Raw genomic sequence first — 24,321 nt, 5'->3', positions numbered from 1 at the left:
TATTTATGATATGCATGTGTAATGAATAGATTTTTTTCAAAATTACAAAAAAGAGGGTGAAAGACCATCTCCTCCCCCCTGTCAGAGACAGACTGGAGTAACTTTTGTTATGGTTTTGGGGTGCAGGTTTGTTTCCAGTGTATGCAGCCAGGGTTGTGTGCGTGTTGAGTTAAAGCATGTGTGTTGGAGCAGGTGAACATCTAAACATCTGAGGACCAGGACTGGGGAACACTGTCTTGCATGACCTTTAACTGGAAAGCTTACAAAGTCAACATACAGAATGTTGAAATGCTAGTTTGCTTGTTTTTGACAAATATGTTGGTTCTTGACTTTGATTTCCAACCTATATGTCACCCTTCCCATGATTTTTCGTTGAACAGATGATTAAATCAAGTTAGTTGCCAGATGTTGCACCAGGCGTGTTCAAGCCTTGCCTACGTTTGTTATCGTTGTCCCAAAAATTGTATATTTTCCAGTTTGATTTCTAAAACACTAAAAATGTCAAATGGAAAAAAAAAGGCAAGAGACAACGATGTCACGATAATAAAAAATATCTGTTTTACTAGAGAAGGTTACAAAAATCATCACTATATAGGAGTCATAGAACTATTTCCAACTTAAAAAATAAAACCATAATGAAACACCTACAGGGACTACAATGCCATCGAAGTACAATGGAGTTTTCATTAGAAAAGAGGAGGGGAAGGGCCGGGGAAGGGGGTGGGGGGGGAACACCGCCTACCATAGTTGTCGGTACAAATGACGACACATCACCTGAAAACTGCGAAGACATAGTCATGTCTCCTTCATGCAAGTAACGAGGAAACAACAACACCCTGACACGCATCATCGTCTTATAGGAAATTGAATTTTGCCTTTTACATCAACCTGGCGGCAAAGCACGTATATTTATCAAACAGAACACACGGCAATATAGTCCTTTTTTATACAGAATAGACAGCTGCACACATGGACGATACCGACATGCTTGATCTCATCGTTGTACCAAAATTAGTTTTTTTTTTGTGGTATTTTTTTCTTTTTTTTTCCTTTTTTTTTGCAGGCTAACCAACCAGTGATGCTTGATACAGAAGATAGTTCATGATTGTTAAACAATATCTGGTTATAAAATTAATGTATGAAAATTCCTGACTTGTCTTATTCAGTGTAAACATCCAAAACAGTCTTTGTGGCTTGTATGAGAGGCATGACGTTAAAAATTTAAGGGAAAAAAAAGTGACTTTTGGTCCCGAGTCACTCATTTGGCTGGAAAAAATAAGCAACAAACATGTTCAATGAAATAATTATTACTGAATCACAAGAAGAAAAAAAAAACCCAGCTGCCTAAAACATAAAAAAATCGAATCTCATCTTTTTTTTTTCTTTTTAAATGTTTACGTCACGATCACCCCAATCCATCATATCATGACTGCACTGAATCCTTCTCACGACATTATCATTTAAGATGTTACGTTACAATTATATCAAATGAACTAGTATTTGAGGGCTAAACACACTTCTCAAAGGTTACATTTACATATATTTGTGGTGGAAAAAAATAGAGCATGGCAAAACACTGATTGTGTTCTCCCTTTTTTGGGGAGAAGTGGAGATCAATCTGTTAGCGAGATTTAGCTATTTACAGGTGAACATCATTCTCAAAAGGAAGAACCAGTAAAGCAGGTATTAATTCTATAATTCACACAGGACAGTTTACTAATCTGGTAAGAGTTGAATGGGTGAAGCTTTGGAAAAGAACACAAAGCCGATTTGGTTTGATACCTGAGGTGTTGTGTCTCTTAAGACCCGGCCGTAATCGTCTTCTGCTGCCGCTGGTGATGGATGGAGCAAAAACCACAAAGGTCTCTTAAAGGAACACGTTGGCGAGGTTGTTTATCTCCTGGCAGGGATTTGGATGAGGTGGCAATCTCACGACTGTACGGTAGAGAGTTCCTGCTATGGTTTTATAAATGTATCAATGTAAAACCATCTAAACCCAGCCTGGCCAGGCGTCCTAACTGTTTCTGTCTTGATACCAAGAATTAGTCTGGTTCTTCTGGATTCTCTTGTAATCTAAACCACATTTCTTCCTAAACTTGTCCTTTATAGGTTTGCTACCCCTCTGGTCTTTAATTGATTTGGCAGTTAAATAAACTATATATTTGAGAGAGAGAGGGTTGGGGTAGTTTGCTTTTTTAAGTTTCTCCCTCAGCGTTTTGTTTCTGAAATAGTGCAATGTATCGAGCATCAGCAAAAACAAGTTGGAGATGGAGAGAAAAGTAAAGGAAGGGGGAAAAAATCCATTGAGCCCAAAAACATAGAAGAAAAGATCAAAATGGTACCTGGCTAACCTTTCAGAGAGTATTTAAAAAAAGAAACATCAACATTCATACACATTCGCACAATATATTCATATTCATATATATATGCATATAAAACACCAAAAAAAAACGAAGGAAGCTGGTCGCTGCCTGGCTTCCCAGTGGCTGAAGCAGACGTGAGAAATGTGTTTTTTTTGTATATTTTTTTAGGCTTTTTTTCGGAGCTGTGTTGAGGCTGTGCTGGCTCAGGGCGCGAGGCCATCACAGCTGGGCCACGTTCACGAGCCGCCGCCCAAAAGCACGGGGAGGAGACGCTTCTGAACCGATTGTACCGTACTGGAGCTCGACCCCGGCGGGGCGGGCGAGCGCTCCCGTTCTGAAGCATCTGCCTCCGTCGAAGCCTGCTGCTTCTCCTGACCCTCTATTCTCTGCCCCGCGGGCGTAAGCACCCACCCGCAACTCTGAGCATCAGAGGCGTCGCGGAGGCGGAAGAGGATGGAGAATCAGGAGTCTGGCGGACTATCAAACACGACCGAGGTGGTTTGTTTTTATCGGAGTGAGGAACGGGCGCTGGATGTTGCGGGATGGGGGTTGAGGTGTGGAGAGGAAATGGGCAATGGCGGGAGAGGAGCTCCTGTCCTTATGAGTAGGAGGAGGAGTTCTGGCCCTCCTTGGAGCGCGCCTCGGCCTCCAGGTCCTGGTCATCCTTGGTCTTGATGTCTTGGTAATCGTGCGTGGAAGCTGCACTCTTCAGATAGCCCCAGTTGGCTGCCAAGATCATCAGGTAGTGAATCTGAGGACAGAAGACATTTTCTTCATATTCAATAACAGCTCAATCAATCATTTGTTTATTGTTTTGCACAGTTTTAAAAATATACAGGAAATATCAAATATAAATACTGTAGGTGCAGGAAGAGGCAAAAAACCCAATGGGCTTATTTGAAGCCTCCACCGAAGTTATTCAAATTTCATGTGTTATAAAGAACACAAGATTAACATACAAAAACAAAAAGTCTAACTACACAAAAGTGATGGCAAACTAATAATGCAATATATAAAGAATAAAGACAAAAAATAAGTGTGTGTGAGTGTGCATGGGATATTGTTTTTACAACTTATATTACTTATATTGACTCCTGAGCAAATAAGACGGTACATGTCACTATGAGTGAAACACAAAAAGAACATGGATACATGTACAACATTACATTGGGAAAACAGTTACAAAACAGCAGTCAAGTGGTCCTTCAAATGTCTTTTGTAACATTTCAAAGAGGAAGAGCTCTTTGCCAAGTGGGAAAAATCATTCCACAATTTAGTGCTCCTAAATTTTTTTTTCTCTTTGCAAAAAAACTAACTTTAAATGGTTTCTTAATGATAAAACAATTGAGTTTGGCGTCAAGGCTCCAATCTAATCAATCCTCCTAATAAGTAGAAAACAGAACAGGCCTTGCTAAAACGCAGCTCATTTACTTTTGAAGGGAATTATAAGACAAAACTACTGTGAAATGCTACTGAACTGTCTTTTTATGTCTCCTGAACAGTTAGTGCTTCGTTTTAGCATCTACATTTCCCTGGAGATTAAACAAAAACAAAAGCCCGCCTCCACAGCAGAGTAACACAGTGACCCTGTGTAAGCGTGCACACAGAAAAACACTCACACGGAAAGGCAGGCGGGCTGCAGGCATGAATTTCAACCAACAGAACGGCATACATGAGAGGCGGGGTTGCCACGGCAACAGATAAGCACGCCATGGCAACGTGCATATTTTAAAGGGGGGCATTATCGAGAGGATCAGGAGGAGCTTACCAAGGCGATGACAGTGGCTCCGGCGCCAGCCAACGCCACGATGTAAAGGTGGTAGGACAGGTAGAACTGTGAATGAAAAGAGAGATTAGCAAAGGAGAGAAGGAGAGGATGAATGAAGAGAAGAGCGTCCCCTCACCTCGCTGGTGCTACAAATATCCACCAGTGTGGCTCCGCAAGCTTTTCCAGGTGTGGCGTTCAAGGGGATAACACCTGCAGAATCAGAGAGATGCAACGTCACAACACTGAGAGCAGAAGCTTTTTCCGAGTGATTAAAGGAGTGATCAATCAGGACCAGATAAAGATTAAAGAAAACCGCTGCCGGGGGAAAATATGGGTCATTATTCTCAATCCCTTTATGCAGTAGAATCATTTGTACTATTTTGGACCGTAGTCTGAAATGCGGCCTGACCAGGATATAGTAACTGGCACTCGTTCCTTCATCAATACCGTCGTTCAAAAAAGATACAAATGTTCGTCACTTTGATCAGTTGTAGCTTCTGAACGGCTGACAATGATTCGACAACTGCTTGTAATTGGGGTCAATATTTCATAAAGCGCAACAGCACAGCGCCGAGCCAATGAAGCATATGTGATCCTCATCCTGCTTTGTAAGCGGGCCAGCTGTCTTTCAGAAGTGGGTCAATACTCCGCATTTGCCCATCAAAGCGATAACTAGATATGCAATCGCAGGAGAATCTCACTGTGGTGTAATACTTCATGAAGATAGCTTTTCAGCGAAATCCAATCCTATTCTGAATAATCCAAACATATTTTTTTGATCTCTTTATGTATGAAAAAATTGATGTTTCTAACAGATGGTATGATTTCTTTTTTTTTTCTATTAATGAGTGAAAGTAAAGTCTATTGAATTGTGAAAGATATTTGTATACTTTGCGATCCTGCTGGAACAGGTTTGTCTCCAAGTGGGGACACAGTGTGAGAGGATATTCTTTCATGTGCAGTTAAAAGCTTCAGCTGCTGAAGCCTCGTTCACATGTCCCTGATCACCTTCATTGATCAGAGAATCTCTCTTGAACTCTGAGCACATGTAACGCTACATGCGTTTTCATTCTCCTTTACTTGAACCGCAAATCAAAGTTCAGCGGGGATGTAGAGCGCGTTGTACTTTGAGCTGATTATACTTCGTAAAGGAGAAATATTATTTCTGCAAAATGTTCTGACTTCTTAAAGACACGGTGTGTACTGCTGACCAGTCCAGTTAAACTGGGGGCCGTCAAGAAATCTCAGTTTTGGGAGTGAGTGCTAAATGTGTTGCAGCAGACAGTAATTATGGCTAAGGCTGCGTCCCAATTGACCCCCTCGCCCTTGTTTTCTTCACTACCCCTACATTTTGGGCGTTCCCTTGAGGGTAGTGGTGTCCCAATTCCTCTTTTCACCAAGGGGGAGGGGGCATAACGAGGGCTAGGGGCTGAGAATAGCCCCTACGGATCGAGTGATTTCAGATGCTGACTTCGAGCGAGGGGCTATGAAAATCTCCCAGAATGCTTTTCGTCGTCATTTGCGGACTGAATCCAAAAGAAGTGAATAAATCAATATTTTGAGTTAGTTTCTGCATAAAAATGCATTTTGATTACATTTCTAGCGACAAATGTATATTGCAAATGTATAGCTCCCCGGGGCCGGGGGCTCTTCTCATCTCCGAAAACGTCGAGTCAAATTTCTTAACAGGCGTAATTTGGATAAACTGAGCCCCGGTTAGGGATCTTAACGGTTACTTTTACGCCTGGAAAAAAATATTAAAACTAATAAAGTGCCATATTAACAGCGCTACAGCTGAAATTAAAACAGCTTTTGGCTCTCAGCTTCCTGATCAGGGTAGGGATGAAAACGAGGGGGAGTGGGGGTATTGGGACAGGCACCTGGGCCAAGTGCCCTAGATCTCAAGTGCCCTAAAATCTCCCCCTTCTTTTTCCTTTTTCTCACTTTAGGAATGTAAATTCAAGGAATGCATCTAAGGAAGAGGAAAAACAAAATATATAGATTTCTGCTTTTATTTTTAATAATCAATTTTGGTCCTCCATATTTCTCAGCCTGTACTGTTGTTGACAAATGCCACCTCCTTAATATTTGTTCCTCAGAATCATTCAGTGTCTCACGTCAATGAAAACATTGGAAAGACATTACATTCAGTTTTTATTTTCTTGACAAAGGCCAGCATTTCGTAAAGGTAAATACTAGCAGCCTTTAGGCCCTTGGCTTATTAGACTAATTAAACTCCCGAGGCAGTGAATCCAACCAGAAATACAAGATCAAGCCTTTTGAATGGGGCCTGAACTACTGACCGTACTGCCTGACATCCACACAGATGGAGTCAGGAGACGTGATGTTGGACTCAGGAGACTTCATGGCAGCACAAGTAGTCCACATGTTAAAGAACAGGAAAACTGGGATGGCTGTGAAGCAGAAGATGGCGAGGAAGGCCAGAGCGAAGATGTAGGTCAGGAACATGAACTAAAGAAGGCAAGACATGGAAGGAAAGGAGAGAATTAGATGACTGTCACTGTTTGCTTCACAAATGCTGTAATGTTTCCTTAAAGACCTAACCACCCACCCACAGAGGAATCAGAGTCTGTGTTTTTAGGCTAATGTAGTGGGATCTGCATTAATTAAAGTAATCAGGATGGAAAGAAAAAAACGTGTGCCAAATAGACCACAAATACTCGTAAGTGAATGTGCTTAAAAATGCTTCTGCAACAATTCCACGGCGATCCTTTTGGAGGCTTGCAAATCACAAGAAGTGACTACTTTTAACTAAGGAAATGATAAAACCCAACCAAAGTAATTAAATCGTATAAAGTGGCTTTTAATTTGCATTGAATCTGGGTCAGTGGGTGAAGTAAGTAGTAGCTGCGCCTGCGTGTGTGCGGGCGGACGTACGAAGGCAGTGATGCAGCGTCCGCAGACTGTCGTCTTGAAGTCGCTCTGCAGCTCCTTCTTGATGGCGCTAGTGGTGTAGAAGCCCTCACCCAACAGGACGATGGCGTAGACCAAGAAGAACGAGGCGATGCCATAAATGATGTACTGAAAGATCTGGATCCTGGAGAGATGTACAAACAAAACAAACCTCTCAACCACGACCCTTGACCTGAACTCTGCTGTTATAGCTCATGAGTTCCCGAGGAAAACCTTAACATCTGACAGTTATAGTCAAAGTTTCCTGAAATTAATCTTTAATACCGTAACAAATATATGGCAAGCTCATGAAATACCCCCCTCTACCTTGGTATAGATGGAATTAAGTACATAGAGAGGGGGTGTTCATTAAATTAAAAAAAATATGCCTACAAGTTGATGATAGCTGATATTATGACTAATATTAGCCAGCCATAACGTTTGAAACCTTGGCTTTGACATTTGGCCGTTACCATGTTGGCTTGATGGAAAGGAAGTGATCATGTTTGGACACTCGAGTACATCTGGAAACTGATGTTTGAAATCTGATGAATATCTTTGAAAATATTCTCACCATGGTTACCATGGTTACACAATACGAAATACAAATACGAGGAGGGAATATCCCCTTGTGAGACCTTAATGTCTTGAGAAGTTTTACACTATTCTGTTTTTACATCTTTGTCAGGACATCTTTCTAAAATAGATTATCTAATTTTAATGGATTTTTTTCCTGGATGGATAAAGTTTAAATGAAAAATACTATAATATACATCAGTTTGAGGCTGAGAAACTGACTTCCTCTACTGCTGCTGCTTCTACAAGGCGTAACTGGGGTTATGTCTTAGATTGGTTTTCTTGTTAGTCTTACTACCTGCCTGGAGAAGTGGTTCAATTTGAACATTCGTTCATGTTCGGTAACCTCAGAGAGTTAGGTGGTTTTCCCCCCTTTTATTCTCACTATTTGTGTCAAAACAATTATGCTAGTGCGATACGATGCATAGTAGGTGTTGGTGTTCAACATTAATAAACCTGAACTCATCCCCTGATTGTGATTGTCCTTCAGCTTGTAACAACAACGTCTTTGATTGAAAATGAACCACAATAGACATGCATTTTATTTCCCCTGGGAGATGTTATGCCATAACCACTCAGTTACTCCCCAGTCTTATCTTAACTCCTTGTTTAGATGTCACTTGCTTATTTAAGACATATTTTTCTAGTTTGAAGGTGTTCTGAATCACAGCAGATGCTGTGGGTGAGCATCTTTCACAGATCAAATATCTGCAGCACACACTAGTATGTGAAAAACAGAGCAGCAGAAGTCAAAGACTAATATTTCAGTCAACAGTCTGCACTGGTATCACTGTGTAAGAGTGCTGTGGCGATGAACATGTTGGCAGGAAGCCTTTGAGGCTTGTGTGGGCCCGTGGTGTGGAGCCACTGAAGACTTACACCATGGTGAGGGTGGCGTGGTCAGTGGTGACCCTGGAGAAGTGGTTCTCCAGCATGGTCAGGGTGCCGGTCAGCGCCACGTGGCCACAGCCGCAGAACAGAGCCACACCTGAGAAGCAGAGGATGGTGGCCACCAGAGAGGCGTAGGGCACCCCGCCCAGACACTTGATGCAGCACTCGAAGCATCCTGCAGAGGGAGACAAAGAGGAGGATTATTTTCACTTTCTTTTTGCATTTACCACCAAATTAGATCGACTTAAGACGCGAGATAGACTTAAGATAGATGTCTATGTCCTCATTATGACGTAGAAAATCCTTTCATATTCAGCCCACGGTTGTGGAGATGTGCCCAGCCAACGTATCTTCATCTGTGTGAGTTGCTGCATCACTCTTATGTGGCGTAACGCACTTAAGCATCATGAACCAGTTTCCCTCTGTGATTTAGAGCTTTGTTTGTCGGTTCTCCAGAGACGTGCAACTTCAAAAGCGGGTTGTGTGGGTCCTAGCAGAAAAGTGTCTTTATGTCTATTCAAAACAATATCTGATGGTGCTTTGGGTTGCAGTGAGACATATTTGCATCCATGCTATCTGGTCTGAAGTGGCAGGAACACAGCTTTAGGGAAAGGGAATCTATCCCTCTCCTTTTCTTATCAGTATCTATTGTATTTTGCAAAGGAGCGATTACCTTACGACAAATGTAAACATATTTTCCTCGCTACTGATATTAAAACAGTAAAACTTGAGTAGGTCATCAACCAGGAGAGCATTGCACATGTAAAATAACGGTGGTCGCTCAAAGTATGCAATAACAATAAATCCTGGTGATTTCCAAGTAATAAAATAAATGTATTTTCTTTGGAGAAGGCAGTCGGAGAACGTTAAGGCCTCAGTCAGGCGTCATTTAAAGGGTGACGTGAGAACAATGAATTAAGGTCAGATTTGAAGGTGCAGAAATTAGAAGAGAAGTGCATCTCGCAGTGACTAATGGGCTCCGCTGATGACACTCTGTGCAACATTTCACTGCCTTTTTATCTGCTGCTGCTTGGTTTTTGGTCACTAGCAGAAATATGCTGGCATGTTTGCAGCGCTGGGGTAGAACAAGCACGCTTGCTTGAAGTGATGCAGAGAAGCACACCTCTGTCCTGCATGTGGAACATCTAATCATAGCATCACACTGGAGCTCAGCCGGGAGTGCTGAATATTACATGTGAGCGTTCTTTTCTTTATTCTAACCTTATAACAAGAATAACAAACACAAATACTTGATAGTGTTACTTTCTGTGGTGAAAGTGAGTGTCAGCCTGATGTCACTCCGGATTTGTGACATCAGTGTACAAATAAAAGCCAATTAATGAAACTTTTAGATACTAAAAAAGACCAAAAGAACTTGTTTTACAAGTTTCAAAACTCCAAAATGTTGATGAATAATTAAAAGTCCTCCCTTGTGCTTGAGCTCCATCTACGGAGCGATCATGATGAATTAGTAAATGTTTCTTTTTTTTCCATTAAGCAATGCATGCAGCTTCCTGCCTGAGCGGTGGGTTTTGGCCACGCAGGAGCTTCAAACACCCCCATCCTGCTTCAGCGGTGATGAAGAATGAAAAAGAGGGCAAGATAACATATCGTAATAAGCACAAGAGCTGTGTCTTATATAATAACCGTTAAAAATAACTCCTCCAGAAAAGCAGGAAGTTACTCCAGGAGAAGGAAAAAAAAGACAAAATGAACAGCCTTGTGTGTGCCACTTTGCTGTTTCCATGACAACCTGTTCCAGTTGGAAACCCTGAAGCATCATTATTTCATGTTCACAGGTTCGTTGGATCGAAACCAACCGGGATGATCTGTTCCGACAGTCGAGGAATTGGTGAATAACACACTTTACTGTCAGTCAGTAAGTGTACATGACAGTTGATCCAGCGAGAGCATGAGATTCGCTCCAACGTCCACACGAGTGTGAGCCGAGAATCTCTGACAGTGTTTATCAACGTCGAGCCTCATCAGCGGGCTCTGACAGCTAATAACACCAAGCATTATCCTTTCCACATAAAGCAATTAAACCACACAAAAAGACGCGACACCCTCATGAAAACACAGTCGGCGTGTAATTTGATTTTTGAAATGAAAACCATCGCCTGCCACTGGACCGTTCAGCATTGCAGGCCCGCAGACAGCTGTTATTGATGAGCTTAAAAGAGCCAATTGATTTCAGCGGCCCTGAGGGGGAGGAAGAATCATTAATAACACCACTGCGCTGGGAGGAAAACGCCAGTGTGCTCACTCTAAAAGTGGTGATTTTCATGTTTTTTCCCTCAGTTGTTGGCTTAAGTACTCGACTGGAGGAAGTTAATTCTAGAGACCATGGACATACAACGCTGCTGTACAGCAGGAGCTAAATTTAGCTTAGATAATTAATTTCTATGAACCGCTTAATTTGCTTCTTGAAAATCTGGTTTGGATTAATTCTTATGAATGAACACTACAAACTGGGATTTTTTACTGGGGGGGAGGTTTAGTTTTGTTTTGAATGTATGTTTGATGAAGAGTCCTATCTTGGTGGGGATGCTTTTGTTTTACACCAACAAAGTGGACAAAGACCAGACGTGCACTAATGTCCCCATTCATTAGTACGATGTTGTCAGTGGCAGAGCCCCGTGTGGTCAGAAGCGGTATTACTACATAGAGTGACTTTAAAAACGATTTAAAAGCCTCCTTCTTTGACGCCAAATTTCCATGATATGATGTAGGGGTGTAAGAATATATCGTGCCACAAAATTTCGTGATACAAAAACGTCACAATACGTGTCGTTGAGGAGACAAAGTGTATTGCGATATTGGAATATTAATATTAATCTATTGTGTTTACTAGTAACGCGCTTCCAAAAAAAGAAAAAAGTCAAATCATACATGGGAGAAACTATTCAGTTAGTGGCAAAATATTTGTACTTGTATGAAACTGAAGATGCATAATGCAAACCTGACATTTACTTTTAGTTCAGTTTGTGGAAAATGGTTGGCCTGGCTTTCTCTTTAAAACTTAAACAGTTATAAAGCATTACAAACTGTAACAATAGGGCAAACGCACAGCATTGTTCTGTATTTTGTGTCTTTCAAATAAAAGACAATTTTTTCCAGTCATATGTTCCTCATGCAAGGTTGTTAAAAAAAAATACTGCTATAATATCGTATCGTATCGTTATCGTGACCTCAATATCGTGTATCGTACCGTATCGTGAGATTAGTGTATCGTTACACCCCTAATATGACGGTCCAATCGGTGGAAGATCGAACTGAAGTGTGCCGCTGTTGTTGAAGACCCCGCGTTGCATAACATAGCGGAGGCTCGTTGCATAATAGATCCAAATCCTATTAATGGTGATGAAGAAAGCTGGCTGATAGAGAAGTGCAGCTGATAAGGATGGATGCCGAGAAGCGGGCCAGGCCGCTTGGGTGGGGGCTGCGACGACTCGCGACGGTCGACCGTTGAAAAGCTGCTCTGAACGGAAACTCCATCCTGCAGGTCGTTTAGCACGAGTCTTCAATCGGTTTTATTTAGAGTTCACAAGAGATGGCTGATCTTTCCTTTTCAAATGCAAATTAAGGTGGTGATACTACTTTTATCTCCATTCACTGTCGTGACTAATGTAGCTGGAAAAGGGGTTCTTTTAAGACAAATCCCAAGACTCCCTGAGTGCATTTTAGTGCTTATATTATGTCTGCTGTTAACTCTCGACTTCTTGCAGGCTCAATGCAGCTTCATGGATGGATTCACAGGTTTCTTTTGAACACTGAGCAGGACCTCTCATCCGGTCCGCCTCTGGCTAGGACCGTTTGTCAGCCTGGGTTTAAAAGTGCGCTAATGGGAAACAGACGGGCCGCGGTGGTCAGCGCGAGCCGGTCCTAATGGAAATCAATGGGCTATTCATTAGAGTAGAATTTAGGGGACACACCGAGGCCAGCCCATGTCTCTCATTTAGACCTCGCTGTCTCTCATCACCTCTGCCTTTGCCCTGCTTGTCTTCTCCTGTGCTTGTGGGTTTTGAAATACGACTGCTTGCCCATGTTGTACTTAACGGGGAGCCAGCTGGAGTTAATCGCCGAGATAATAAGTTACGCTCACGTTGCAATTCTGTATCGTATATATCATTTCAGCAAACTCAGACCAGGGGGGGGATGCATAACTCTGAGCTTCAGAAAGATTTATTCATAACTAGACGATGTTCCAGAGTTTAACAGACAGAAGGATGAAAACGAGTGGGAGGCAAAGGCATGAGTGAAGAGGAAAGCTGCACAGGAGATGAATGGAAGGCAAGCTTAGATGCGTTTTACTTTAAAGTAAAAAAAAAAAAAAAAAGCAAGAAGAAGGTGAGGAAAGAGCGGAAAACAGAGAGAGGGATGAGAAAGTGGAAGTGGAAAGCAGTCCTTGGCCTCGGGGCCGGCAAATGGCAGTTGCTATGGCAACGTGTTACCCACGACCCACTTCGGCAGCGGCAGCGCGGTCCTTCGCAGCCGCTCCGCTCCTTCCACACAGACAAACTAGGAGTGATGTAACCTTAATCAGAAGCCAAAGATGGGTGCTAAAAGGTCTGGAGGTTGAAGCAGAAATAAGAAAACACGCTGCCGGATATAAAAGCAGCCGAAGGGGTGAAAAGGGAAAAATAAGTCCATCCATCTGATGCTCAGGTCTGGAGAACTGGGTCAAACAGGAACTACTGCCGCCGCCAAAGAGGGAAAGATGCAATAAATGGAGGGTTTTGTTTGAGGGTTGCCGTCTTTTCCACACACTCCTGCATTCATTATACGACAGTCATACAGACCTCAGATAGCAAAGCTTTTGTCATTTAAAAAGCTCCAAAAGTAGCAAAGCGTTGCTGCTTTCAAAGCCTCCAGCTCCTCCTGCTTAAACATTCTGCAGTCACATCTTTCTGTATTGAACTTTCTGTATGTGAACATCACATTATTTGTACAGTTGTGAAAGAAAACTAGTATTTTAACCAGGATGTGATTAAACTGCACACCTTTAATATCCATAAACTGTAAACCGCTTATTTTTGAATAATGGGACAGGACAATGAAACATCATGATTCATTTAAACTTGTGTGTAGTAAAATACTGTGGACATTTTAGGCCCAGTTTTTATCTCTATCTCCAGATCTTTAATTGCCGTCCTCCAGCTCCAGGGTTGTTCATCAGCACACCACCGATGTCAGACTCGATCAATAGCAGGAACTGGAGACGGTACCAAATCTCAACAGGAAAACTGTTGGCGTGGAAATCAACTCGTTTAAGACAAATTCCAGTATTAAAGCATCATGAGTCTATTATCTGATGGTGAAAAGACAAATTGACAGGAATCAAAGCAGTTTTGAGTGAAAGTGGAAGATGTGTTTGCAGTAAGATGGAAATTAATGTTATTGTTGCCTTGCATCAAAATAAATTGATATTTTACGCCTCCGAAGAGACTCAAAGATGTTGTTCATCTTAAAGGGTGACTGAGGTCATTTTAGTTTCACGAACTATGATCGAGCAGGGGCGAAAATCCCGGGGGGGACAGGGGGGACAAGTCCCCCCCATTAGTAAAGCTGTCCCCCCCCGACCTAGAGAATAATTTGAGACAGAATTAATAATTTTGGAACAATGCAGTAGTATTTAGTAGTGATGCACCAAAATGAAAATTTGTGGCCGAAACCGAAATCTAAAATAATAATAAACAGTAAAATCTCATTACACTTAAAACAAGAGTCATCACCAGAAAAATTACTTGTTATTTGACAATTTTCACCTGTTTCAAGTAAATTTTCACTTAAAATAAGTAGACAAATCTTATAAGCAAAACAATCTTGTTCCACTGGCAGATTTTTCTACTTATTTTAAGTGAAAATCTACTTGAAACAGGTGAAAATTGTTGTTTTTTTTCCAGTGATGAGTCTTGTTTTAAGTGTAATGAGATTTTTTTTAACTAAAAATGAGACATTTTAACTAGAAATCAGACAAATATTCTTGTTAAGATTGTGGGTTTTTGCAGTGTATTATGTCAGATGTGCTGTATTATTGCACCTTCCACTTAATACCATTGTTTTGTATTGCTCTAAGAAAGGTCTTCTGCCTGTTTGCGAGATAGAGTTGAAAATGTCAAAATGCTGTATTAAAGGAAGGCTAAAACTTTTATTCCTTGTCCCCCCCTGGATTTATTCTCTAAAATTTTACTGTTTATTGTCCCCCCCAACTATGAAACGGGATTTTCGCCCCTGTGATCGAGACATACAAAAGAAGGAAAATTCATGTTTTTTGCTTCTTACACTTGACTTTATTTCTTTTCTTTTTTAATTTTCTAAGAAATGGCCCAGAAACATTCATTTTTATACACTTTATGTACTTGCAAAGTTAACATTACTTAATTTTATCAGTAGGGAACCATTTAGTGCAACTATAGATTGAGGGTTTCACTTTATCACATTCTGTTCAACTCAAAACTGCTTTGATTCATGTTGTTTTTAGTCCCTGAAGAAAGTGTACACCATTAACTATCCAAAATAAGACTAAAGGTTGTTTTTAACAGAGATGAAGAGAAATACTGACGGAGTTCATGCTACAACTCGCTTTGTAATGCCTTGAAGGTTAATTGTAGCCGCTTTGAATTCTCAGTTTTCACTCATTTCTGGTACAGGAGGCAGCTTTGTTATTTCAAGACCTCCATTCTGGTTCTCTTATTATTTTATTTTTGGACAATAGAGCATATTCACGCAGTCGGACAGAACCTGTCACCGTTTGCTGGCATCTTTTGTGATTGTGCTCAGCTTCCTGTCAATCACCCACGACATGAAAGAGTTCCTCAAAAGCGCATTTCTTTACAAACATCATTGTCACTTCATCATTGTTATTTGCAACAAAAAAAAGAAAAGATATAAAGCATACGCAGAGCCTCTTCCTTCTGGATAATATTGCTTGAAATATGGCTTTCCTTGCTGCTGTGTCTAAGGCATAAATATCAGCGGAGAGTGGTGGAGACAGGGATTACATCCACTGTACTGATAGTTAATGATTTCCCATAAACTGTGGAACGATGTTAATAAAGGCTTGTGAATATTTTACTGGCCAATCTGCTCTCTGCCCGCGGCTGTGTTCAAATTTAGAAGTGCTGCATTCATTATGATGCTTTCTCATCACGCGGAATTATGCGTAGATTCCCACAAGAGAGAAGGAGGACCTCAGAAAGAGAAACGGAAACTCCAAAGGTGTGGGAAAGTCCAGGGAAACGGCAGTGGGGGGGGGGGGTTGGGGCGGCCGCATCACCTCTGCTCGAGATGAAAAAGAAGCCCCATCTGTTTGATGGCGGCAGACTCCAACAGCCAAACTCGTGAGCTCGTTACTCCAACTGGGGAGATTTCCGTCTCTCCACTTGAATGTAGGGATAAAAGGCTCCTCTCGGCTTTTTATGAGAGCTGACATCAAAACCACATCGTCATGACAAGAAAAACCGCTGTTTCTTTTTTATTCTGAAGATCATTTTGCTTTAGGCATCTCAGCTAAAAAGAAACATGAATCAATCAGCTTGACTGTAAGGAAGCCAGAGTTTAATCCACCTATAGCCGTGATGCGTTCAGGGACGGTGCTTTGTGTTTGCATTCAAGCATAAGATGGCAGTTCCTTCATGTGGTGATTTGCCTTTTCCCAACGATATTTCTCTTTGAAAAACCGTTCCTTGCACAGAAAATAGGTCAGATCCGGCACATGTTGGTCGCCTGAATCGTTCCCTTCTCTCAACTCGGCACACATTCAACTCACAAATAACACAATATTGAGGCGAATGCTCCCAGGAATCATCACTGATCACCGAGATGGTCTCTATTCCCAAAAATAATATATTTTTCCTCTTTTTTTGTTCCCACGGTACATAACTGACCCTAATCTTCTGTTTGTGAGAAACCCTGTGCTTGTTGAGCGGCATTAGGAAGGCTAGAAGGTCAGCGTGTGGCTGGGCGTAACAGAGCTTGGTGGACCGTGTGGCTCTTAAATCTCATTTTCTGGTGATCAGATTGTTTTGCCCGATGATTAAAGGATTTTCTTTCCCCATCCACCTTATTGGCCCATGTGGCTTTCTACAATAGCTGTAAACTCACTAAAAGCATGCTCAACTGCATGTTTATTCACCTGAATTAAATTCAGATTTTCTGAACTCACTGTTCACCCAGGCCAGAAAATCAGAAACAATGTTGGAGAGGTGTTTTTTTTTTTGTATTTCTAAATTCAGTATCTAGAAACTGATTACCAATGAGATTATGTTTTTGTGCTGCTTACATCGAAGTGAGTAAGTTGTATAAGGTCACAGTTGGAGGCAACTGGGAGCCATTTCTCCCAATCCAGCTCCGTCCAGGTGGTAATTGGAAGTAGGCCTGTTATTAAAAAAATCGATTCTCATATTAATTCCTAAAAATCGATTCATATGTCTAAAGATCGATTTTATTTTTTATTTTTTTATTTATTTATTTATTTTTTATTTTATTTATTTGTTGTTTTTTTTTCATCGTTACATTTCAACTTTTATCCCCAAAAAAGGAATGTTTTGTTGGAGACAAGAATAACTGGTGGCATGTTTTTGCCTTTAAATATGTTTAAAGGTATGAAAACATTAAAGTGTTAGGTTATAATTGCATAAATTGTCTATATTTCATTACTTTATATACTGTCTCGGGGTTACATTTGCAAAAAATGCTAAAAACCAAATGCTCAAAAATTAAAAACCAAAATAGACCGAAAATTTAACAAATAAAAACAGAATCTGGGAAAAAATAAAACCGATTTCATCCGTCTCTGTTTCCTCCCTGGATCTGTTTGGTAATTCTGACCCACATGATGTTTCTGAAAGCAGTTCTATCAGCATTCTGGGAGCTGATTGGTCCTTACAGCATCATTAGCTGCAATACTTGCTGTTGAATCTCAATATAATACTAGTATTAATATGTTGCATAACTACAGTCATATAATTCATGCAACAGCTCAAAAAACTGTTTTAATAACACTAACCCAAATCAATATCGGAATCAAATCGAATCTTGATAATCGATTCTGAATCTTAAGAATCGGAATCGAATCGATTCTTGACATTTGAATCGATCCCCAGCCCTAATTGGAAGATAGAAAAATATTAGCATGTCTGTCCAGATGTTAGTGTCCATCACCACCGAGTAGAGCTGGAACGTTTTGTGAGGCGGGAAGCAGTACATGCATCTGCTTAGTGTCTGAGTCCAGCAGCACAGGCAGCCTGTGGCCTCCTGTTTTCTAACAACAGCTTAATCATCTACTTGGGACATGTAAGAGCATGCTCAATTTTGTCAAGCCGACAAAGTGGCGAGAGTGAACATGTAGACCCTGCTATCTTTCATGAACAACAGTTTAATCTGCCAAGTACCGACCACATCTATCCATGTTAATTGTAAAAAGCAGGAAGATACAGATCTGAATGTGCATGGCCAAGCTGTGTTGGGCCAAGCTGTGCGTGCCAAAAATAAAAGGTAAAACATCAGTGCTGGAACCTCTTCAGGGACTGGTTTAGTGCATGTTCACACAACGAGCGTGTTCTTCAGGGGCTGTGGGGGATAATTGGACCAGTGCAATTATCAGCTGTGAAGGATTAATTCAGAAGCGACTGGCTCTAGGGGCTGAGTTATGAGATCAAAACCCTGATGACGAACACTCCACCGGCTGCATGTACGGCGTGAGACTTTCTCATATTCACCTGTCCCGTGTCTGGCAGAGCCAAGTCAACACTGTTCGCTTGAGTCTCGTTCCACCATCATGTAAAATGGCCCCCCCGGCCAGGAGTGCTGTGCCGTTACACAACCGGCTTGGCTAATGTCGCTTTCCAGGAGATGTCAAAGAAGTCCGTGGCCTTCCCCCCCCGCCCCGCCTCTCCCTGATGCGATTATGGAGATTCACTTTTTAGCAGCCCAGGGGCAGATGTACACTTTGGCTGCCACAAAGGCCACAGTGAACTTGAACTCTTACATATGAGTTACTTGACAAAGTCTGTTGATGTTTAGTATAAAAAATAAAAACGGTATAATATTATGATTTTTTCATTTTTTTTTTCTGTGCGTGAGATCATATATTTGGATATCTGCACAAAGCTTCCAACATAACACAATCTGTCACTTTTTTGGGGTGTGATGTATTTTTATATTATACTGTATATCAAATGTTCAAAGACTGTGACATCACAGACCCAGATCAGAGATAAAATATCCAGCTTCTCCATCTTTATCCCTACACAGCGACATAAAATGGTATTTACTGTAATTTGGAAATGTGTTGCACAAAGCTGTATGACAGATCTCAAAAGAGGCACACTGTTCTGAATAAGGTGGAAGCGGAGACTTTGACTCCTACAAACATGATTCTGAGGACATTTCACATATGGGGCCTGTTGCACTGAATCTCTGTGATATTTCCACCAAAGCACTTCAGGGACATTTTAAGATTATGAAAATATTTCAATTGATTATAAGACATATATATGTACAAAGCTATGCACTGCCAAACAAGTGAACTGCTGAACACGGACCTGAACAGAGAAACGGAACGACCTAGACATCATTCAGTCGAGTTTCTCATCATTGTCAGCCACGGCTAATGATGACAAGTGCTAATCAGCATCAGGCATTTTATGGGCTGTGGATGAGAGCAGCAGATTGGGCATCAGTGGGTGATGGAGGAAGGCCAGACAAAGCTGGCATCACTCAGGAACAAGTCATGCTGCGCCAACCTGCCACTTGCTGCTATTCATATACCCATAGCGGGCTGGGGTGCCATGTTGGAGGGTGCTTTTAGATCTTATGATAGCTGGAGAAGTTGCTTTGAAAATGCTGAAATATGTTGCATCTTCAGGGCTGCACATTAAAAGCATTGCATTTCATGCAATAATTACATTAATTTAAAATGTCTGATTTAGTCTCTATTATTTAACCTTTTGTTCCCGTTACTAATCCATTTTCTGGCTGCATTCCACTCTGTTGTTGACATAGACTGCATGGTTTTGGCAGCACACCTGGCACTTAGTCTATTTAATTCTGCCTGGCTTACACACCGAGTCTGTGAAATGGGTTTAAAATCAAACCTTGACTGTTTGGGCGGACTGACGTCTCACTCGAGAGCTCCGACCCAGCAGTCCTTCATCGGTAACTTTGTAAAAGAGCATTTCCACTTCTGAAGAATGAAATTGACTGACTGTTCACTTGATTTAGTCTGTAACTCCGCTCCATTTACTGAAACCCAAGCAAGAGAGAAGAGATAGTTTTACTCACTATTAAAAATGGTTTTGTATCTAAAGCGCCAGGGTAAATTAATGTGAGCAGAGTTTCATCCTTTGCATATAATTTAAGTAGCGCAAAAGACATGATTTTTAGCTTCGTAGCCGTATTTGTGTCTGCCATGATGTCCACTATTGCTGTGAGAGCTTTCCATAGTTACTTTGGCAGGTTTTTAGGGTGTAACAATATATCGTGCCACGAAATTTCGCAATACAAAAACGTCACAATACGTGTCGTGGAGGTGACAAAGTGTATCGCGATATTGGGTTATTAATATTAATCTATTGTGTTAACGCGCATCCGACCGCGGCCGCGGTCCTCGACCCGCGGACCAAAATCTTCCTTCGCTCAGAAGAAACTAGTCCCGTTTTGCGGTCCCGTTTTGAGCTCTAAACTTTTACTTATGTAAGGCTGGCGTAGAGTTAAGCCTTACCTTATTAAATTAAACCTTTTTCGGGTCGTGAGTAGGATAAACACGGGGACAACTTCTGCTGAGTTGGAGTCAGTGTACTTTAATGTCCCTCAACAGTGTAGGATTTTAGAACTTCAATACAGCACCTAGTGCTGTATCACTCCGCCCAATCTAAAACGTACTAACAACTACAGATAAACTGACTAGTGTCATTATAGTCCCTGATTTACAGAATATAAAGAATATATTTATAAAATAATGAACCCTGAATTACCAAAATAACCTTCTTAACAAAAATAAATCTCCTCTTACACTTATAAGGTGAGCATGAATCAGTCTTTTTTATGATGTAAAATTGTATGTATTTATTTACTTTTATTTATTTATTTAATTTTAGTTGTAAAATTTCTGGAAAAAAAAAGGCAAATCATACATGAGAGAAACTATTCAGTTTGTGGCAAAATATTTGTATTTGTATGAAACTGAAGATGCATAATGCAAACCTGACATTTACTTTTAGTTCAATTTCTGGAAAATGGTTGGCCTGGCTTTCTCTTTAAAACTTAAACAGTTATAAAGCATTACAAACTGTAACAATAGGGCAAACGTACAGCATTGTTTTGTATTTTGTGTCTTTCAAATAAAAGACAATTTTTTCCAGTCATATGTTCCTCATTCAAGGTTGTTAAAAAAAATCCACCATGAGGCTGCAAGAGCAAGTTGACAGCTCCTGAAAGTAGTCTGATATTCCTTCAAATGAAGCTGAATGCCATATTTTAACCTGAAAAAAGTCCTTTCTGACACTGTTTGGAGTCTTGTCTTGTAAATTAGCCAAAATGTCACTGTCAGTGGTGTTTCTTGATGATAACTATTTAAATATTTCAGATTAGATTTGGGAATCAACAAATACCGTAGAAAGTGTTGTTTGGGAGGTTTACATTTACACACTAAGAGTGAGTAAACACATCTTTTCCACCAAACTGGCTCTGGCGCTGGTTTTCGATTCAGTGCCTCGTTAAAACTATTTAATTCTACTTCAACTCTCAGCCAAGAAAAACTGTCAGTAATGACTATTTTGTTGGTCCAGAGTCAGGACCTGGTTGTGTTAAGGGCGGGAAGACCAACTCTGTCCAACCACGGCCATTGCAAATTGCGCTTGCAATTTAATTTAAAAATCTTCATCAGCTCAAGTTTATACGATGGATTCTTCTTAAAATGGTTCTCAGAAATCCAGCAGTGTTCATAAATATGTGTCAGCGATGGGAAAACCCTGGTCACCATGGCGAGGAGCGCTCACAAACACCAACTGTTGTTTACAACGGTACTTAACAACTGGTACTTAACAGCTGATATTAAGACATCAACACAGAAGATGAGTCAGACAATCTGTGTTTTTCCACACATGGCAAAAGTTCAAACCTTGTAATTAAAGAGTAGATTTTTAAAGCTGAACCAGCTCTAAACTGGATCTAGCACCTGTCCTTCACATGTCCTGGATACAACCAATCCAACAAATAGTAAAAAATAAATCAATAAAACATGATATCATAGCCTGGAGAATTGGTGAGAACATGAAAGACCTTCTGACATGTTTCTGTAACGGCGTGTGGAGTGCAGAGTAGTTGTGTTAATCATACTGCTGGGGGAAAGAATAGGCTTAACCTGATGACTTTACACATATCTAACTATAATAAGCTGGTTTTATCATGAATTTTGAGTGAATTCGTCCCCATGTGGGTTTTATTGTAATTGCCTGAATGAACATAGTTGTTGTCAACTTAATAAAAACATTTTTGTCTCTTTATCTCATTATTTATAGCTCCATAAACCTGTTAAAGAAACAGCCTTTAGTCATTCAAGCATTTCTCACGTTTTTTGTCTTAATGCCGTAACAGCTGGTATTAGAGCGGAAGAATGTGCAGTTGTTGCAAACAGGGAAACAAATTTGGGCATAAAATATCACTTTCTTACATGTTTGAGCTTATTCAGCCCTCAGTGTCGTACTCATGAGGGTTATTGCATAAGTATAACGTTTCTAGCGTCTCGGCTGTTGGTTAGCTAAGGATTTGCATTACAACACAATAGTCAAAGTCCTTCTGGAAAGGTGGTTTTCTTATAACAGCTTGTTGTTTTGCCATAGTAGGAGTTAATTTAACAAGCAAGCTTGAAAATATTGATATAAAATCAGATCGTTTCAAACTGAGGCGGAAATAAAAGTGGTTTTTGAAGACCACTTCCAGATAAATCTAGATTTCCTGCCAAATGTGAAACTTTTGTGTAATTTCAATATAGGAAAAAATATTCTAGTGGAGCAATAAAAATAGTATTTCCCCTATAAAAATGTGTTATTTTAAACAGAGATGTCTTTTTCAGGCATTGGATTTTCCTTGATGATGTCAGGTTTTACTCAATAAAGACCAGCTGCAAGAAAAGCGTTCATAAATATTTATATGAATATAAATGTGACCACAGTGTGGGGACAGAGAGGGGTGAACATCAGCGTGCACCGCACGGTCCGGACCGCACATGCACGGACTTAAATGGAGCTTTTCTTCCAAAGCACTCTCCCAGCAATTCCCCTCAACCACTCCTGGTCACTGACACGTAAACAAATGCAAGTGCGCATACCGACGCAAACGCACGCACACGTGTCCAGATGGAGGCTGACAGCATGCTTTGGGGCAAATGAAGAGCACATGAGCCTCTCTGTGTGTGACGGCTTTCACATGCTCCCACAACCTCACACACCTCCGGGCCCAGAGGAGGGTCGGCAAGGGGTGTGTGCACGACGAGTGTGTGTGTGTGAGAGAAAGAGATAAGTGGTAGAGGAGGGCAGGACAGAGAAGCAAAGACAAGAACCAAAGAGAGGAAACTTTATCAATCAGTAATCGGTTACACAGTCAGGGTTTGTTAAAGTATCTGAGAGATTCACGATACAAAGACAGAACCTAGAAGATTTGGTCAGTGTTTAGTGAAGATGTTATTGCTACTAGATTTGAGCAAGAAATGTAGCTTTTTTGGAGCCTTTTTTAATTCCTGCTTATTCCAATTGAAAACTTGGGATGAAATTTGGCCAAAGCATGTTTTTGGATCGAGTTTGAGTGAACAGACTGGCTGGCATTTATGCACTTTTTCAGCTCATAAATAAGACGACTAGGGCTGGGCGATTTTGGACAAAAATAAAATCACGATTTTTATTTTTTTTTTCTCTGAAAACCCGAATTTCGATTTCGATTTTTTTGGTAAAACTACAAAAGACAATGGAATAAATTGTTTCAAATATTTTATCTTTATTTTTAAAGAAAAATAGCAAACAAATGTCCCTATTGGGAATGAAGTGCAATTGAAAGATACTGTAAATCTTCCTTGAGTTTAGTAAAGTGACAACATTTACAATTTTCTTGACCAAACAAAGATGACTAGACGAGCTCTGTCTGTAATGCAGCCAGCTGCAAAAAAGGAAAATCCATTTTCCGATTTTCCTTTTTTAACATCGTCTTCATTAATAAATCCGATTTAGATTTAAAATCGATTAATCGTACAGCCCTAAAGACGACCCATACCAAGTGGACAGACGCCCTGTTTAGACCTGGTATCACCATCTGACCTGGGGATCCCATCACAAGTGGACTGTTCACACTTGGCATTATCGTGCAACTTGAGTGACATCTCGTGATCTCACTCCCATCGCCAAATATGCAAATAAGCAAGTACTGGATTTCTGCTTGCAAAGACCAACAGTGTTGGGGAGCGGTGATGGGGTTTACCACACCTGGTTGGTTTTTATGGTTCTCATTGTTTTGCACAACAATATGTGCTGTGGTGTGATTGAGTACATCCTTCTGCCTACACAGAAGATGCCACTTATGCGGGTCCTTCAGTGTGGCACTTTTGTTTTTGAGTGATCAGCTGGCAATATGTCTCCAAATCCGTACAGGACTGTCTCAGAAAATTAGAATATTGTGATAAAGTTCTTTATTTTCTGTAATGCAATTTAAAAAAAAACAAATGTCGTACATTCTGGATTCATTACAAATCAACTGAAATATTGCAAGCCTTTTATTATTTTTATATTGCTAATTATGGCTTACAGTTTAAGATTAAGA

At 40.7% G+C, this 24,321-nt stretch overlaps 1 protein-coding gene across 3 annotated transcripts in view; it reads right to left on the bottom strand.

Moving 5' to 3' along the window:
* Positions 1-535: 535 nt before the first annotated feature.
* LOC133425324 (neuronal membrane glycoprotein M6-b-like) overlaps positions 536-24,321 on the bottom strand; it is a 52,147-nt gene continuing 28,361 nt past the window's right edge. For all 3 annotated transcript variants that reach the window (XM_061716116.1, XM_061716115.1, XM_061716114.1), the window contains exons 2-7: positions 8,500-8,686; positions 7,030-7,189; positions 6,435-6,603; positions 4,268-4,341; positions 4,132-4,197; positions 536-3,114 (exon numbers count right to left, since the gene is read on the bottom strand). In XM_061716116.1, coding sequence (XP_061572100.1) covers positions 2,962-3,114; positions 4,132-4,197; positions 4,268-4,341; positions 6,435-6,603; positions 7,030-7,189; positions 8,500-8,686 — 809 coding nt within the window. In that variant the 3' untranslated portion in view covers positions 536-2,961. The remainder of the gene's footprint in view (positions 3,115-4,131; positions 4,198-4,267; positions 4,342-6,434; positions 6,604-7,029; positions 7,190-8,499; positions 8,687-24,321) is intronic.

The sequence above is a fragment of the Cololabis saira genome, chromosome 24 (genome assembly GCF_033807715.1).
Source record: "Cololabis saira isolate AMF1-May2022 chromosome 24, fColSai1.1, whole genome shotgun sequence".
NCBI lineage: Eukaryota > Metazoa > Chordata > Actinopteri > Beloniformes > Belonidae > Cololabis > Cololabis saira.
This window is presented reverse-complemented; position numbering and strand designations above follow the sequence as displayed.